Source organism: Oryzias latipes, chromosome 20 (assembly GCF_053564925.1).
Source record: "Oryzias latipes strain Hd-rR chromosome 20, Olatipes_Hd-rR_3.1".
NCBI lineage: Eukaryota > Metazoa > Chordata > Actinopteri > Beloniformes > Adrianichthyidae > Oryzias > Oryzias latipes.
The window spans coordinates 28,093,056-28,108,213 of NC_136256.1; the positions used below are offsets into that span (position 1 = coordinate 28,093,056).

The 15,158-nt window shown below is 47.2% G+C and overlaps 1 protein-coding gene across 2 annotated transcripts; it reads right to left on the reverse strand.

Moving 5' to 3' along the window:
- Positions 1–557: 557 nt before the first annotated feature.
- LOC101174057 (E3 ubiquitin-protein ligase RNF31) lies at positions 558–14,222 on the reverse strand. Of its 2 annotated transcripts, none has more exons than XM_011489114.4 (24): positions 14,035–14,222; positions 13,499–13,683; positions 11,658–11,804; positions 11,427–11,582; positions 11,221–11,349; positions 10,178–10,271; positions 9,958–10,113; positions 9,742–9,892; positions 9,520–9,671; positions 9,283–9,425; positions 8,539–8,781; positions 7,965–8,297; positions 6,782–6,967; positions 6,496–6,702; positions 6,001–6,174; positions 5,248–5,346; positions 2,835–2,924; positions 2,630–2,744; positions 2,325–2,437; positions 1,980–2,093; positions 1,785–1,833; positions 1,621–1,717; positions 929–1,094; positions 558–851 (listed from the first exon to the last, which is right to left on the reverse strand). In XM_011489114.4, the coding sequence occupies exons 2-24, from the start codon at positions 13,673–13,675 to the stop codon at positions 804–806; spliced, it is 3,339 nt and encodes a 1,112-aa protein (XP_011487416.1). In that variant the 5' UTR covers positions 13,676–13,683; positions 14,035–14,222; the 3' UTR covers positions 558–803. The 2 variants fall into 2 exon arrangements, with proteins under 2 accessions (XP_011487416.1, XP_011487415.1); XM_011489113.4 differs by having other exon boundaries at positions 13,499–13,686; positions 14,035–14,216.
- Positions 14,223–15,158: the final 936 nt, after the last annotated feature.

The window sequence follows — 15,158 nt, forward strand, 5'->3', positions numbered from 1 at the left end:
ACCCTGTGCAGGAGAAAATGACACAAAAATGCCAAATCTAAAAAAATGACAGCTAAAAAAGATGAACAAAAATCAACTGACATTAGGATTCTACATTAATAAAAATGAGTGCTTCCTTTCTGAACCTTTGCGCTTCTGTTACCCTCAGTGTAACCAGCCAAAACTTCCCCACAGGGTAATTACCCAAACATTACACTCAAAACTTCTATACTTCCTTAAAATATATTTTAAAATAATAATAAACCATTTAAGGGTACACGGTAATCACACAACAGAGCAAACTTGAATAAGTGTGATGTCATGTCCTGTTTACCAGTGTGGAGAAAAGAGTTATGACGCATGTTCCCGTTTGACAGTGAATTCTGGGTAATAAATGCCAGTAGGTAATTTTAACTCTTTGTCACATGGTGAGAAAATAAGGCAGAGATGCAGCCCAGAAAAAAACGATGTTGACTTGCAGGCAGGTTTGCACAAGTGGAGGAATGAATGAAAAGGAAGTGTAGAACAGGGATCCTCAACCCCTGGACTGAAACACAAAAACTCACAGACGCACAACGGATAATCTCACTTCAGGTTTATTCAGGTCAATCCAACATTTTAAAGAAACTACAATCATGGTTCCACCTGATTTTTATTGAGCGGGTTAGACAGTCAAATCGGAACGATCAGATCTTCAAAGATGAAAATGATTCGTGGCATGAAGCCGAGACACGACCACAGAAGAGCAAACGCCGTCAGTGAGGGGAGACAATCCTCCATCACAGACACAAAACTCAAGCTGATGCCACTTCCGCTGCGTTTCTTCATGTTTTTCGAGGAACTTTCTCTCCCAGAGGAACCTCCATCAGTTTCTGTGGGACACAGCAGGACGTGCATGAGTGGGGGGTGTATCAGCCGTGGTTAGGCCGTCCCGCAGCTCACCACTAACCTTCAGCAGGCGGGCGTGGTAGTCGTTGTCGTCCTCCGCCTCTGCCCTCTGCGTGTCCACCTGGTAGCGCTCACAGGCCCGGGTCAGCTCCTGGCTTTGGTAGAGCGGCGCAGGATCCAGGGAGTGAGCGTTGATCAGACTCACCAGGTACTCTCTGTAGTGTTTGCTGCAGGGCAGACAGGGAGTAGAACCCGCAGCTTCAGAGGAGCTTCAAAAGCCTCACAGAGATGCTGATGTCCCGTCCTTTGAGGAGAAATTTCTCCTTTTGATCTTTACTGTTTAGCTGCTTAAATCCCCACTAATATATAAAGTCTTTGTAATTTAAACTGAATTAATGTGTTCTCATCAAAAGCTTCATTTCTGCTAACCGGTGATTTCAAATAAAAACAAAAATGCCGTTTCTGCCAAGTCCCACCACCATTTTTTTATTCATGATGAAGCCGTTTTTAGCCAAAATGTAAATAAATGCTGTTGTTTTCATAGTGTCTGCAGAGCGGCAGGAGTTCATGACAAATCTGACACTGAGTCGGCCCCCTTAGTAACCCCGCCCCCTCTTCCCCTCGCCATTGCTGAGAGTTCGTGGTTTCTACGTCACATATGCGACCTTGTTCCTCTGCCCCCGACTCATGATTGGAATCAGGAAATCCTCCGATACGTTAAAGCAGAGCTCATAATGCAGACGTTTTACTCACTCGCAGAGTCCCGCCTGACCCGGCTGCGTTTGGACGCCGCAGGGAGAGTCCACCTGCTGCCCGCCCTCGTCTTTCTGCTCCATCACGCCGCAGGCGTCTGCGTCAGAAGCACTTTAGAATCCTCCAGCCTTTGGCGGCGGAGCGGCGGGCGGACACAGACTTACCCGTTTGAGCCCCGCTGGACGGATCCGTGTTGTAGCCGACTCTGTTCCTCTGAGCACAAAAAAAACAGAAACGTCAGCGTGACGGCGTCAGCGTGACGGCGTCAGCGTGACGGCGTCAGCGTGACGGCGTCAGCGTGACGGCGTCAGCGTGACGGCGTCAGCGGCCCTCTCCTCTTCGCAAACACAGAAGCTGACCTGCAGCAGCGCCTGCAGCCGAGCCGCATCCCAGTCCCGCAGGTAGAAGAGGCAGTCCCGAGGGTGGTGGGCGTGCAGACCGGGGTAACTGCACTGAGGAGCTTTGCACGCAGTCTGCAGGAGAGCAGCAGATGCTGTGAGGATCAAAACATCTCATACCTTTTAAGAAAATACCTCAGAGATGGGAAACAATCAAAGAACTTGAACATCCTTTCCGTCTGCAGGAAGCCCCTCCCACCGGCCCAGCTACATCTGAATGTTTGAGCTTCAAACATGGCAGAGATCTTTCCTGTTCCGTTTTCTGCATTCTCATCTGAGCATGTGCAGAAGTCACCTGCCGCTCACCTTGTGGTACGGGTTGTTGCAGCCGCTGCAGAACTGGTACCTGCACTGGGAGCAGGTGAAGTGCATGCAGCCGCCCTTGGTTAGCGCGTACTGGAAGCCGCACTGGAGACAGGCTGAGGGAGAAACGGGGACGGACACCTTAGTCCAAACAGGCTCCTTTCACTTCAGACCGCTTCTTCCCGTTTCGGGCCCTTCTTTGAACAGTTTTTTAACTCGTGTTCCTCTGACTGCAGGAACAACAGAGGTTGTTTCGGAGTCTAAATATGTGTGTTGGAGGGGCGAAGAGCTCTCAGGTAAACACTCACTGATGCCGTTGTCTCTCAGGTAACCAGCCAGGCCCTGCTTCTGGTACTCCGGGTCGTTGTCCCTCTTCCACTGCTGGAACTGCTCACAGGAGACGTCCTGGTGTTGGGGCTCCCACTGAAGCACAGACACAACTCCTTCAGCCCCGATCACCACGAAGAAGATCTGAGAGGAAGGGCTGAAGGTCTTCTGCAAAGCCCAACTCACCGCCTTCTTGCATTTGGCGCAGAAACTCTTGTGGCATGAGAGGCAGGTGACCTTCAGCTGGTCTCCATCGTTGATAAACCCAGAGGTGCACTGCAGACACACACACACACACACCTGTTGCAGCCTAACACACACACAGTGAAGCCGCCCCCCCGCGTTGATCTTGTACAGCCTTGGTCTAACCCAACCCTCCTTTAGCCCAGAACCCCAAACATAAGCAGCTTCATTTTATTCACTTCATTTTTCTACAAACGTTAAAACTTTGAGTTTAAACGAGAAAAGAAAGACGTCTGAGACAAGTGTAGAAAGTGTAGCGAAGAGTTTTACAGCTTTAAAACGCAATGTGTGGGTAGATCGCAGGACAGCAAAAAAACGAATCCTGCTTTTCTCAGAGTCCAAGTCGTGTTTCTTGCATAGTTTGGCCAGAGGTGAAACTTAGACGCGATTCTTCTAAACATAAATACTCTCAAATGTTTGTTATTTTCCCACTAACAACCACTAGAGGGCGCTGTAGGTGTGCATGTGTATTTACAGTCAGGGCCATAAATATTTGGACAGAGACACATTCTCTCATTTTGTTTCTGTACAGACTTTCAGCTTTTATTCCATGGGTTAAACAAAAAGATTGCATAAAAATGTGAAAAACTAAAGCATTTTTTAAACACAATCCCTTCATTTCATGGGCTCATCAGTAATTGGACAAATGAAATAACTGAAACCAAATGGTCATTACTAATATTTGGTTTAAAAGCCTTAGTTGGCAATGGCAGCCTGAAGTCTTGAACTCATGGACATCACCAGATGCTGGTTTTCTCCTTCTGAATGCTCTGCCAGGCCTTTACTGCAGCAGCTTTCAGTTGCTGTTTGTTTGTGGGCCTTTCTGTCTTAAGTTTAGTCTTCAACAAGTGAAATGCTGCTCAATTGGGTTAAGATCAGGAGACTGACTTGGTCATTCAAGAAGATTCCAATTCTTTGCTTTAATAAACTCCTGAGTTGCTTTGGCTGGACGTTTTGGGTCGTTGTCCATCTTTGTTATGAAACGCCGCCCAATCAGTTTGGCTGCATTCACCTGGATCTGTGCAGACAGGGCTGCATTCACCTGGATCTGTGCAGACAGTCTGTCTCTGAACACCTCAGAATTCATTGGGCTGCTTCTGTCCTGTGTCACGTCATCAATAAACACTAGTGTCCCAGTGCCACTAGCAGCCATGCACGCCCAGACCATCACACTGCCTCCACCGTGTTTTACTGATGTGTGCTTTGGATCATGAGCTTCTCCATGCCTTCTCCATACTTTTCTCTTGCCATCATTCTGGTAGAGGTTAATTTTGGTTTCCTCTGTCCAAAGAAGGTTTTTCCAGAACTTTTTTAGATGCTTTTTAGCAAAGTACAGTCTAGCCTTCCTATTCTTGAGGTTTCTGAGTGGCTTTCATCTTGCAGTGTAGCCTCTGCATCTACTTTCATGCAGTCTTCTTTTGATGGTAGACTTGGATATTGATACACCTACCTCCTGGAGAGTGTTGTTCACTTGGTTGGCTGTTGTGAACGGGTTCCTCTTCACCATGGAAATGATTCTGCCACCATCCACCACTGTTGTATTCCGTGGACGTCCAGGTCTTTTTGCGTTGCTGAGTTCACCAGCGCTTTTTTTCTCAGGATGGACCACACTGTTGATTTTGCCACTACTAATACTGTAGCAGTTTCTGACATGTTTTTTTTCTGCTTTATCATCTTAATGATGGCTCCTTTCACCTGCATGGAGAGCTCCTTTGACCGCATGTTGCCTGTTCACAGCAAAATCTTCAAAATGCAAGCACGAGTCCTCTAATCAACTCCAGGCCTTTCATCTGCTTCACTCATAATGACATAACAAGGGAATTGCCCACACCTGCCCATGCAATAGCATGGAAGTCAATTGTCCAGTTACTTAGGAGCCCATGAAATGAAGGGATTGTGTTTAAAACTGCTTTAGTTTTTCACATTTTTATGCAATCTTTTTGTTCAACCCATGGAATAAAAGCTGATAGTCTGCACTTCAATGGCATCTGAGTTGATTTATTTAAAATTCACTGGGGTGATGTACAGAAACTAAATTAGAAAGAATGTGTCTCTGTCCAAATAATAATAATAATTAACTGTACTACTGACAGAAACTCAAATGAAGCGCCGTCCAAAACAAACATGGAGGAGTCTGATCGTTCTCCTCCTGAACTTTATGGTCGTTTCTTCTTTACATCCAGACAAATGACATGAAAGTTTTTTCATTTGTGACCTCGCTCAGGTGTCTACAGACCGAGTTTCTCCTTACAGATCATCTGAAGAAGAACATCTCTATTTCTCACTGGAACGCTGTGCCATCAATGTGACCTGAAGAAGAGGAGGAGGAGGAGGATACGCGATGAAGAACACTCACATGGCAGCACCACAGGAACTTGGGGTCTTTCATCAGCGTGTGCTCCGTCAGCTTTTTGTGGAACAACTCGTAGACGTCGTGCAGCAGGCAGTCGCGCAGCTGCGGAGCAACAGCAGAGACGTGTCACTTCCTGTTTCATTCATTCTGAACGTGACTCATTTAGGACGTGCGTTTTTGTCTTTGGCAAAGGTTTGTGAAGTCTGCGACATCTTCTATGAGGAGCGAGCCGTAAAAAAACGCTGGCCTCAGCAGGAGTTCACAGAAATCTGACTTGTGCTCCAGATGACCACATCTGCAAAGGTCAAAGGTCAAATAGGGGTTCTTTCCAGCAGATGGAGGTGAAACTTTGCTGGATTTGTTGACCTTGAGGCCAGAACAGCATTCTGAATTATGAGACTGTTCTGGCCTCATATGACCTGAACTTTTGGGGTTACCATGGCAACACCTCCCCTACCTTACAGCTGCCGCCCACCATAAATCCTCCTCCTTGCTCCCACTGACCACCCGCAGGTCTTCATTACACGGACCTCCTCCTCTTTGGTCCTCATCACCATGGCAACGTTGTTAAATAATATAAAAAAGGAGGCAATCTGCGCCTGCAACTGGGGCTTAGGGGTAAATTCTGCTCACAAAGCCATCATCTCACAGCTACATCAAGAGGTTGTGGGTTCAAATCCACAGACAGGTCATCATGTGTGTGTGAGTGGGGAGGGGGGTGTTGCCGAGTGCCCGCCGTCAGGGCTCCGCCCTCACCTGGATGTCCAGCGTGGAGAAGTAGCTGTCCAGCTGCTGGGGGTCGTTGATGTCGGGCTCGCCGCACACGGGACACACCATGTCGCGGATGTGTTTGTCCCTGATGGCCACGGTGAAGTGCTGACTGAAACACTCGTGGCAGACGGAGCACTGGCAGGAGGTCAGCGACTGCATCTGCAGAGAGCACACAAGTCCAAGCAGCTGAACCACAGGACGGCTGCTTCGTTCACGGGAAACTGCAGGTAAGGTGGCTTTTTACAGGTGTTCAGACTCCTGTGTCTGTCCCTTCAAAGTAAAAGACACATTGAATCCACTAAAACTATATCATGTAGCTGATTGTGTGAATATTTTCTCTGTTGTATGCTACAATCATGTGTTTTGAATATCTTTATTTCTTTAGCTTCAATGATTTTCCTTCTCTGAATTAATAAAACATGAAATATCTTTTTTGTGATTACACTGACTGAGCAACAAACACATGACAGGACTGCCCACCTTACTGCGGGGGAAGATGCTCAGACAGATGGGGCATTCGTTGTTCAGCAGACGCCGGATGAAGTCTTTGTCATGTGACTCCTTCACGGCATGGACCACGTCCTCCAGGGAGTAACTGACGTCCGGCTCCAGGAGCAGAGACAGCACCAGCTCACAGCGCCCCCAGCTGGGCAAATCGTACAACGCCAGTAGACGTCTGCACATCCTCTGAGCACAGCAGACCAGGAAGTCGGCAACACGAACAAAAAACAACAGGAACATGAGGCGTTCCGGCCTGCTGTCGGACCTGCTTGTCTGGGGCTCTGGGATCGATCTGTGGTTCGGACTGGTCGGTCCAGATGCGTTGGTGGAACGACTCCAGCAGAGGGCGCTGCAGCAGGGACAGGGCCCCCTTCACCTGGCCCCCGCTCTGCCGCAGGGCCTCCTCACACTGAGCCACATCCCGAAAGCCCAGAGAGTGGAGCTCCTTCATCTGAAGACAGAAAGCGCCGTTAGCCGTTGGGATCCATAAACAGATTTATGCACGCTGTTCCACACAGAGATGTCGTCCAATCACCGCAGCTTTGGAGCAAATGTGTCCAAAAGTTCTGATTCTGAACTGGTTCTGTGTTCTACTCTCTCTTGTGAAGTCAGCGTGTTTATTGCAGTAAAAGAAACCGGCTCTCACTTTATGTGGATTTTTATAAACAAAAACTTAGACAGTACCTCCCATCAATCCCTCTATGCATTCTGGGTAGCGTAGTCTTATCACAAGTTTAAAAAGCGATTACAATATTAACCTCTTCGCTTTAATGTGACAGTGACAGGAGTCAACTGGTTAGAAAACCTAAAGATCTGTTGAATAAGAAACGGAAACAAAAACGCTAAATTAACAATTTATACAATATAATTATTCCAATGATTTGATGAACAAACAGAAACGGATGTTTAGTGATCTTTCTACCTGAAACAGCTGTTTTTTAATCATGTCTGTGATGATCATTTCAACTTTAGAGAAAAATGGAAGTTTTGATGAAACATTAGTAAAAAACAACAATTTGAAAAAGTGAATTGAGGTTATAAGCTGCCAACTAAAAACCAAACTTCCACTATTTTTTCTTAAGTTAAAATTAACTTTTGGATAAAATGTTGGTTATTTATTACTTGTAAAATTTACTAAACATGCTGTTTTTAGATCAAGTATTCAGACTTTTACTGTTGATCTCACAAAAACATTAACACTTTTGTTTGATTTTGAAATCGATCATTGTTTAAAGCGGAAAAAACAGCAGCTGTGAAATCTGTCCTTCAGAGAAAACCTAAAAATATCAACATTTTGGGAAAATTGGCTGCAACTTGAAGCTTTTAGTGAAATGAAAAAAGCTGATTCTGGATAAACGGATTATTTTCTCAACCATTAAGCATCCGACCGACGGCTTTGCTCCACCTGGATGAGGTAAGACTGGAAGCGGCGGCGTCTCCTGCCCTACCTTAACCTTCCGATCTCTTAGCATCTGTCTGGCGGCTCGCTCGGTGTCTCCTCCTGCTGCCAACCACGCCAGCTTGGCCTCTGCTCTGGACATCCTCACGCCTTCGGCGGCTGCGTCCTGCTGCGCCTCACATCCGTCTCCATCCACCACAGAGCGCGCCCCGGTGCCGCCTGCCTGGCTGCTGAGCTGGACCGACGCTGCCATGGCGCAGACCTCATCCAGCAGGTGAGGAAGCTCCGACGTCAGCCAGTCACAGGGGTTGACGTTGCTGCCGCCACACAGGAAGCGGGCGGCGTACACCTCCTCTGGGCTCACGCCGCGCTTCTCAGCTTCCTAGGAACCAGGGCGTTTAGTCTCTCCTCAGATTTCCAAAGTTTAGGAATTTTATTTAGCAAAAACTAAAAATCTAATCCTAATGACTCAAGTTAAAAAAGGTTTAAAAACAAAAATACTATTTGACAAATCATCACATACAATCAAAACATAAATCTTAGTAGACTCATCCAAAGTGACATTTCTGAATTGTTTCTGCTAAACAGCAAAAAGATCTTCTGAGAAGCTGAAAATGATCTACCCTGATCTGCTGGATGAGAGCGAGTCCGTCCTCCATCATCTTCTTCTGCCGCTTCAGCTCCATGGTAACTCTGGGCTTCGGCTGCGGCTTCTCCCCTGGAGAAAGCGCCTTCTTCGGGACGGATGGCGTCTGGTGGAGAGACTGCGGCAGAGACACGGCAGCAGAGTCCTTACAGGACAGCCCGCACATCTCACAGAGCGCTGACGGCCTGGTGTTGACGAAGGTGCAGAACTGACACGTCCACTGGGGGAAGCAGAGGTTCAGAAGAGGAGCAGTGAGTGGATTTAGGAGGAACACGGAGATGAAGAGGCTTTACAGAGACCTGTCAGGATGTCTGACAGACTTCTGTGTCTTTCATGTATTGGAATAGACCTGTGAAAGAAAAAGCCTGGAGCAAAGATTCACCAGATTTGAACCGTGTCAACATTTCACACCAAGACTTTTCCAACTGCAGGTGGCGGACATGCGCTAGTAAACAGTAGAAAAGACGAAGAAGCCCCTCCCTGCTTGTCCAGTGTGAACACCATGGGCTAAACACGCGGTCTTGAATGTAAACGTAGCTCAAGACTTCCGTTGAGTTGATGATGCTGGTGGGTGAAGGTCAGCTCGAACATCTTCTCTAAGCAGGTCTAAACTCTCCCAGCTGCATGAAGCTTCTGCAGATCTTCTTTGGTCAAAGCGGGAACATTTATCTGACTTTGAAAGACCTGAAGCAGACACGAGGGCACGTCACAGGAAACCAACCTTTGCTCCGCTGTCTGACACAGATCCGGGACTCGTCAGGACCGGCGGGACTGGCGGGCGCGTGGCCAGGCGAGGGCGCTCGCACACCTCGCAGAGGATGCTGCTGCCTTGGTTCAGGACGGTGCAGCTCTTGCACTGCCATTCTGTAAAGGTCATGTGCGGGTCAGGCCGTGCACAGGCCGTGCACAGGCCGTGCACAGGCGCTGCTCAGGCGCTGCTCAGGCGCGTTGGCCTCACCTGAGTTCGGGGACGTGGGGGCAGACACAGAGCCGTCTTGCACAATAGGCGCGGCCGTGGCGAGTCGAGGGCGATCGCAGGTTGTGCAGAGGACAGCTCGCATATCGTTCACCGTGGTGCAGTGGGCGCACTCCCATGATGATGGAGATGAGCTGGAAAGTCACAGGGAAACATTGGCGCTCCCTCCTCAGGGGATGATGTCACGACCAGCGCTCCGCTCACCTGCATGCCTTGTTCGGACCAATGGCGGTCCTGCTGTGTCCTCGGCGGTCAGGGTGGGTGTGGAAGAGCTTGTCGCAGTTGACGCACAGCTTCTGGACACAGGTGGAGCACTGGACGTGGGCAGAAGAAATGCCACAGATGATGCAGGACTCTGCAAAGCAAAGAATGGAGTCAACAGAAGAACTTTGCTTTAAAGCCTCCGTCAGGTGCTCCTACCTTGGGTGGGGTCCTTTCTCTGGGTTCTCTGGTGGCTGGCTCTGGAGGGGTGGCGGTGGAAGAGGTCGTTGCACGTGTCACAGAAAGCGCGGCCGTTGCAGGACGAACAAAGGACAGAGGACGTCATGCCGCACAAACCGCAGTCGCTGGAGGAGTCTGAGACAGAAAAGAGTCAGAAAAAAGAAGAAGGTCTTCAACCGCGGCCGCTGCATCAACTCACCTAACTTCAGCTCCGCAAACTCCGCCTGCAGATCAGCTTTGGGCGGCGGCGGTTTCTCCTCTGGAGCAACCGGAGCTTCCACCTGTGGCTCGCTCTAAGAAAGTCACAACCATGAAAAACAATTAGAAAATAAAACAAAAACTTCTGTCAAAAGTTGGTTTTATGGATCTTTTTCATAAATTTTTAATCCTGGTCACCAAAAGCTTCAGCTCTTCATGAGGACCTTCTCAGTTTGAAACTTTCTCCCTCCGACTATTTTATTGGACTAGAAAGACCCTTAAAGTTAAAGAAAGACGCCTGTGACGGTGACCTGGATCCAAACTGGGGGTCACGGAAGAATTTTATATTTTTTGTTTTATTTAAAACAATTAGAGGACAAAGAACAATAAACTGTACATTAATATTTCAATATAAACACCAGAAAACGACAAAGTTAAAAATAACATCATGTTACTTTATAAAACTGGGACATATGAATCGTTCCAACAGCTTTTTTTGTTAGTACTGGAAGAAATTGTGTGTAAATAATGTTTGATTTTGGCAATTATTTCAAAGACATTGGAATTTAATTGCTAAAATTAGATCTATAAATAAAATCAGGAGATTTATCAGATAGAATAGTGGAAATAGTTTATCATCATAATCAACAAAACTTAACATGTCAGCAAGAAATAGGGATAAATCTGAGTCGTTCGGTTGATATGAGAATATCAATGAAATAAAAACAAGAAGATAATTCAGAGAAACTTGCAGTCAATAACAAAGCTGGTTTAAAAATGATCAAAATATCCACCTTTAGCCTTTTCTGAGTTTTTTTCCAGGCATTGAGTAAAAGTTGTTGTGTTTTCTCTACACGTGGCGTAATTGTATCATTGTGTGTGCCTCATTTCTACATTGACAAAACATTAATAAAGTAACGCTAACAATAAAAATACTCTTTATTTCCTGTCAAACTTAAAACTGGATATTGCATTGATATGGTTTTCTTTAATTGTGCATAACTGTCAGTGAGAGAACATGTTTCATTTTGACAGTTATCTTACCCCACTTTTCAGCATCGTATCAGTTAAAGATGTTCCTGAACTGCCTGCATGGCTGCTGGAATGCGCACCGACCTGCTGGGTGAGACACGGGACGATGTCTCTGAAGAGTTCGGGGTGGGGGTGCACGTCCTGATCCAACAGAAGGATGGAGAGAGTCAAACAACCTGCCGACTCGGGAGCAGCGGTGGACGCCAACCAACACTGACCTTCACCAGCATGTCCACCTCTGTGCGCAGCATCATCACCTCCAGCGTCACTGCAGCCACCTTTTCAGCGACCGGTTCGCCGACATCGTCGGGAAAACTCAGGCCGTCTACCTGCTGGTTGGTGTATCCGTAGAGATGAAGGACTTTCCGGCCTCCCTGAGGACAACAGACAGTTTGAATGTTTGTTCTCAGGTTCCTTCAGACTGTGGAGACAAACAGAACTTGTCTCACTTTGATGGCGTCCACCGTGGTTCTGAAGACCGGGTTGTTGTGCTTGACGCTCCTCCAGTATCTGGGCCGGGTCGGGGTGGTCAGGTTGCAACCGTACTTCTCCAGGACTCCTAAGGCTTTGACCAGTCTACTCAGACAGTCCAGGGCCTGAAAAAGACACAAGTGTGACAGAATCCTTTCAGTTCACTTCACTGATTAGCTCCAAAACTGAAAACCAAGAATCAGAGAAACATTCAAACAGGAGTTTGGCTCTTTTAGTCCAACATACCCAAATCACTGCAAACTGGAATAAAAAACTGTTAACTATTTCCTGGTGGAGTCGTTTAAATAACTGAATAAAACTGAAGGAAAAAAAAAAAAAGTGAAACTGAAATGTTAATAATTACTTTGAGTCATTTCATTAACACTGAAGCTTTGATCCCACTCGAGATGAAGGTTCCTGACAGTTCTAATCTAAAATAAATTACAACAGAACACATTCTCACCAGTTACTAAAAAGTTCCATTATTTCTCATTTTTATTGTAGATATTTCATGGATAATTCAAATCAGCAAGACTTTCTGTTTCCAAAATATGAACTCTTTTTTTTCCATAAATGGACACTCTGCCTCGATTCTTCCTTTAGCTTTCAGTTTGCAGCAGATTTTCTTAACCTTTGCTCCTCAGGAGCTGCCATGATCTTCTACACACGATGGATTTGTTTGATGTAAAGGAAAAGTTTGGCTTCTTTCAAACTAAAAGTTAAACCGTGTGGACTCAGATTTGAGTATATTATGATCAGATTTGACCATAAACAAAACTTTCTTCAGTGTTCATAGTTTTTAAAGTTATCAAACTACTAAGTCAGTGACTAAATACTACAATTTAAAAAAAAAACATTCCTGCTCCTGACTTCTCCTAACATCTCAAGAAACGAAGAAGGAAAACTAAATTATGGAATAACCTCATTTGGAAATCAGACTCTATTGGGCAGGAGGCGCGCAGACAGAGTGGCAGGAGGCGCGCAGACAGAGTGGCAGGAGGCGCGCAGACAGAGTGGCAGGAGGCGCGCAGACAGAGTAGCAGGAGGCGCGCAGACAGAGCGGCAGGAGGCGCGCAGACAGAGCGGCAGGAGGCGCGCAGACAGAGCGACAGGAGGCGCGCAGACAGAGCGGCAGGAGGCGCGCAGACACAGTGGCAGGAGGCGCGCAGACAGAGTAGCAGGAGGTGCGCAGACAAAGCATCAGGAGGCGTGCAGACAGAGTGGCAGGAGGCGCACAGACAGAGTGGCGGGAGGCGCGCAGACAGAGCGGCAGGAGGTGCGCAGACAGAGCGGCAGGAGGTGCGCAGACAGAGCGGCAGGAGGCGCGCAGACAGAGTGGCAGGAGGTGCGCAGACAGAGCGGCAGGAGGTGCGCAGACAGAGCGGCAGGAGGCGCGCAGACAGAGTGGCAGGAGGTGCGCAGACAGAGCGGCACGAGGCGCGCAGACAGAGCGGCAGGGGGCGCGCAGACAGAGCGGCAGGAGGCGCGCAGACAGAGTGGCAGGAGGCACGCAGACAGAGTGGCAGGAGGCGCGCAGACAGAGTAGCAGGAGGTGCGCAGACAAAGCATCAGGAGGCGTGCAGACAGAGTGGCAGGAGGCGCGCAGACAGAGTGGCGGGAGGCGCGCAGACAGAGTGGCAGGAGGCGCACAGACAGAGTAGCAGGAGGCGCGTAGACAGAGCAACAGGAGGCGCGCCGACAGAGCGGCAGGAGGCGCAGAGACAGAGCGGCAGGTGGCGCGCAGAGAGAGCGACAGGAGGTGCGCAGACAGAGCGGCAGGAGGCGCGGAGACAGAGCGGCAGGAGGCGCGGAGACAGACCTCCCGTGTGCTGCAGCCGGCAGTGTTCTCCTGCAGCATGGCCTCTGCCCTCAGCAGCTGGTACTTCTCCCTCAGAGGCAGAGACATGCTGGCCAGGATCTGGACCTGAGTCTTCACCTCCTGAGCCGAGCCTGAGGAGGACAGGAGCGCCTGAGCTCTCCTCCTCACTTCCTCCATGACGGATGCTGCTGGAGGAATGAAGAGGCCAAAAAAAACAAAAACAAAAAAAAAAAAACGTGAATTTACAGATATACATATTTAAAACAGTCAAATTGTCAGTCTGGCTCAGGTATTATCATGATGGGGGAAATGAAAAGGGTTTCCAAGTGACTCTTTCTTCACTTAATTTTAACTCTCTTTCCCCCCAATTTGATTGTAATGCTAACGCATTTGTGTTTACACGTTTATATTCAGACCACGAAGATCACAAAATAGTAAACAAACATCTAAATTCACAAACGTCTAGCCGGGCGAAACTTTTCCCACCAACTGAAACCGAAACTTTTCAAATCACATTTTACGACTTCTCCACTCACCGCTGCAGTTCCTGGGGTTCAGCCCAGACACGCGTTTCCCTTCCGGGGACAAAAAGCAAGATTTTACCGTTTCCTAAATCCAAATAAATTGTTTTAAGTCACAAATTTGACATTTCAACTCTTTGAAGCTAGAGGAATAGTAGAAAACACAGTATGACGTTGCATTTTCCACTTCCGCTTCCGTTACCGATTTTCAGAATAAAATCCAACGACTGTAAACCTTAGATCGCGACTTTAAAGTCATATTTGTGCCAATATAAATAGCTCAAGTGTCAAAGGTTATATACAAAATTTCATAAAATATGAATCGTTGTAAAATACAGATTTTAATTCCCAACCATTCTCATTGCATTTTATATTTTGAGCCCAGCGTTGCAAATATGCCACAAACCAGCCAATCACAAAGAAGAAAGTAAAAGCTGATTGGTCTAAATTTCCTTCAATCATTGACTCTGATGGAGGCTATCATCGGCGCTTTACTTTCAGTTTAGGCTTGTTGATTTCATATGGAGCTGGGGGGAGCCGGTTTAGCTCGTGCTGGTTTGCGGCACCTTCCGTCCGTGAAACCAGGGTTTGACTCCGGGCTGCTCCCTGTTCCCTTCTCTACCTCTGTGCCGGTCCCAAGCCCGGTTTGAGAAGGTTGCGTCAGGAAGGGCATCCGGCATAAAACATTGCCAAGTTTACCATGCAACTCGTTCGCTGTGGCGACCCCTGATGGGAATGGCCAAAAGAGGAACAGATTTCATATGGAGCTGAAATACACAACACTGCCTTGTGCTCAAGTTATTGTTACAATTGTGACTTATATAAATGAAATATACTTTTTTTATGGACAAAACATTAAAATAATAAAATAAAATAGCTTTCCCCCCTAAACATAAGCTGTTGTTGTTTTTTGCCTTATCAACAAGCACACGGAAGTACCTTTCAAAATAAGACACCCTGTTCAACATTTAGTCATCCGCCTGCAGTAAATATACTAGTAAATGTACTGCAATAAAACTTTTTAAACAACGCAAAAAATATTCAGAATATTATTGTCTATTGTTCTACATTAATTTTATATTTATGCTCTCTCTTGACCTTCTTACAACTGCTGTTAACCTGAATCTATACAGGACGTT

Coding starts and splice junctions, on each gene's coding strand:
- LOC101174057 (XM_011489114.4), bottom strand. CDS start 13,675: ATGGAGGAAGTGAGGAGGAGAGCTCAGGCGCTCCTGTCCTCCTCAGGC. Junction 11,350..11,426: donor AGGTGGACATGCTGGTGAAG/GTCAGTGTTGGT, acceptor CTGTTGGATCAG/GACGTGCACCCCCACCCCGA. Junction 9,672..9,741: donor GGTCCGAACAAGGCATGCAG/GTGAGCGGAGCG, acceptor GTGACTTTCCAG/CTCATCTCCATCATCATGGG.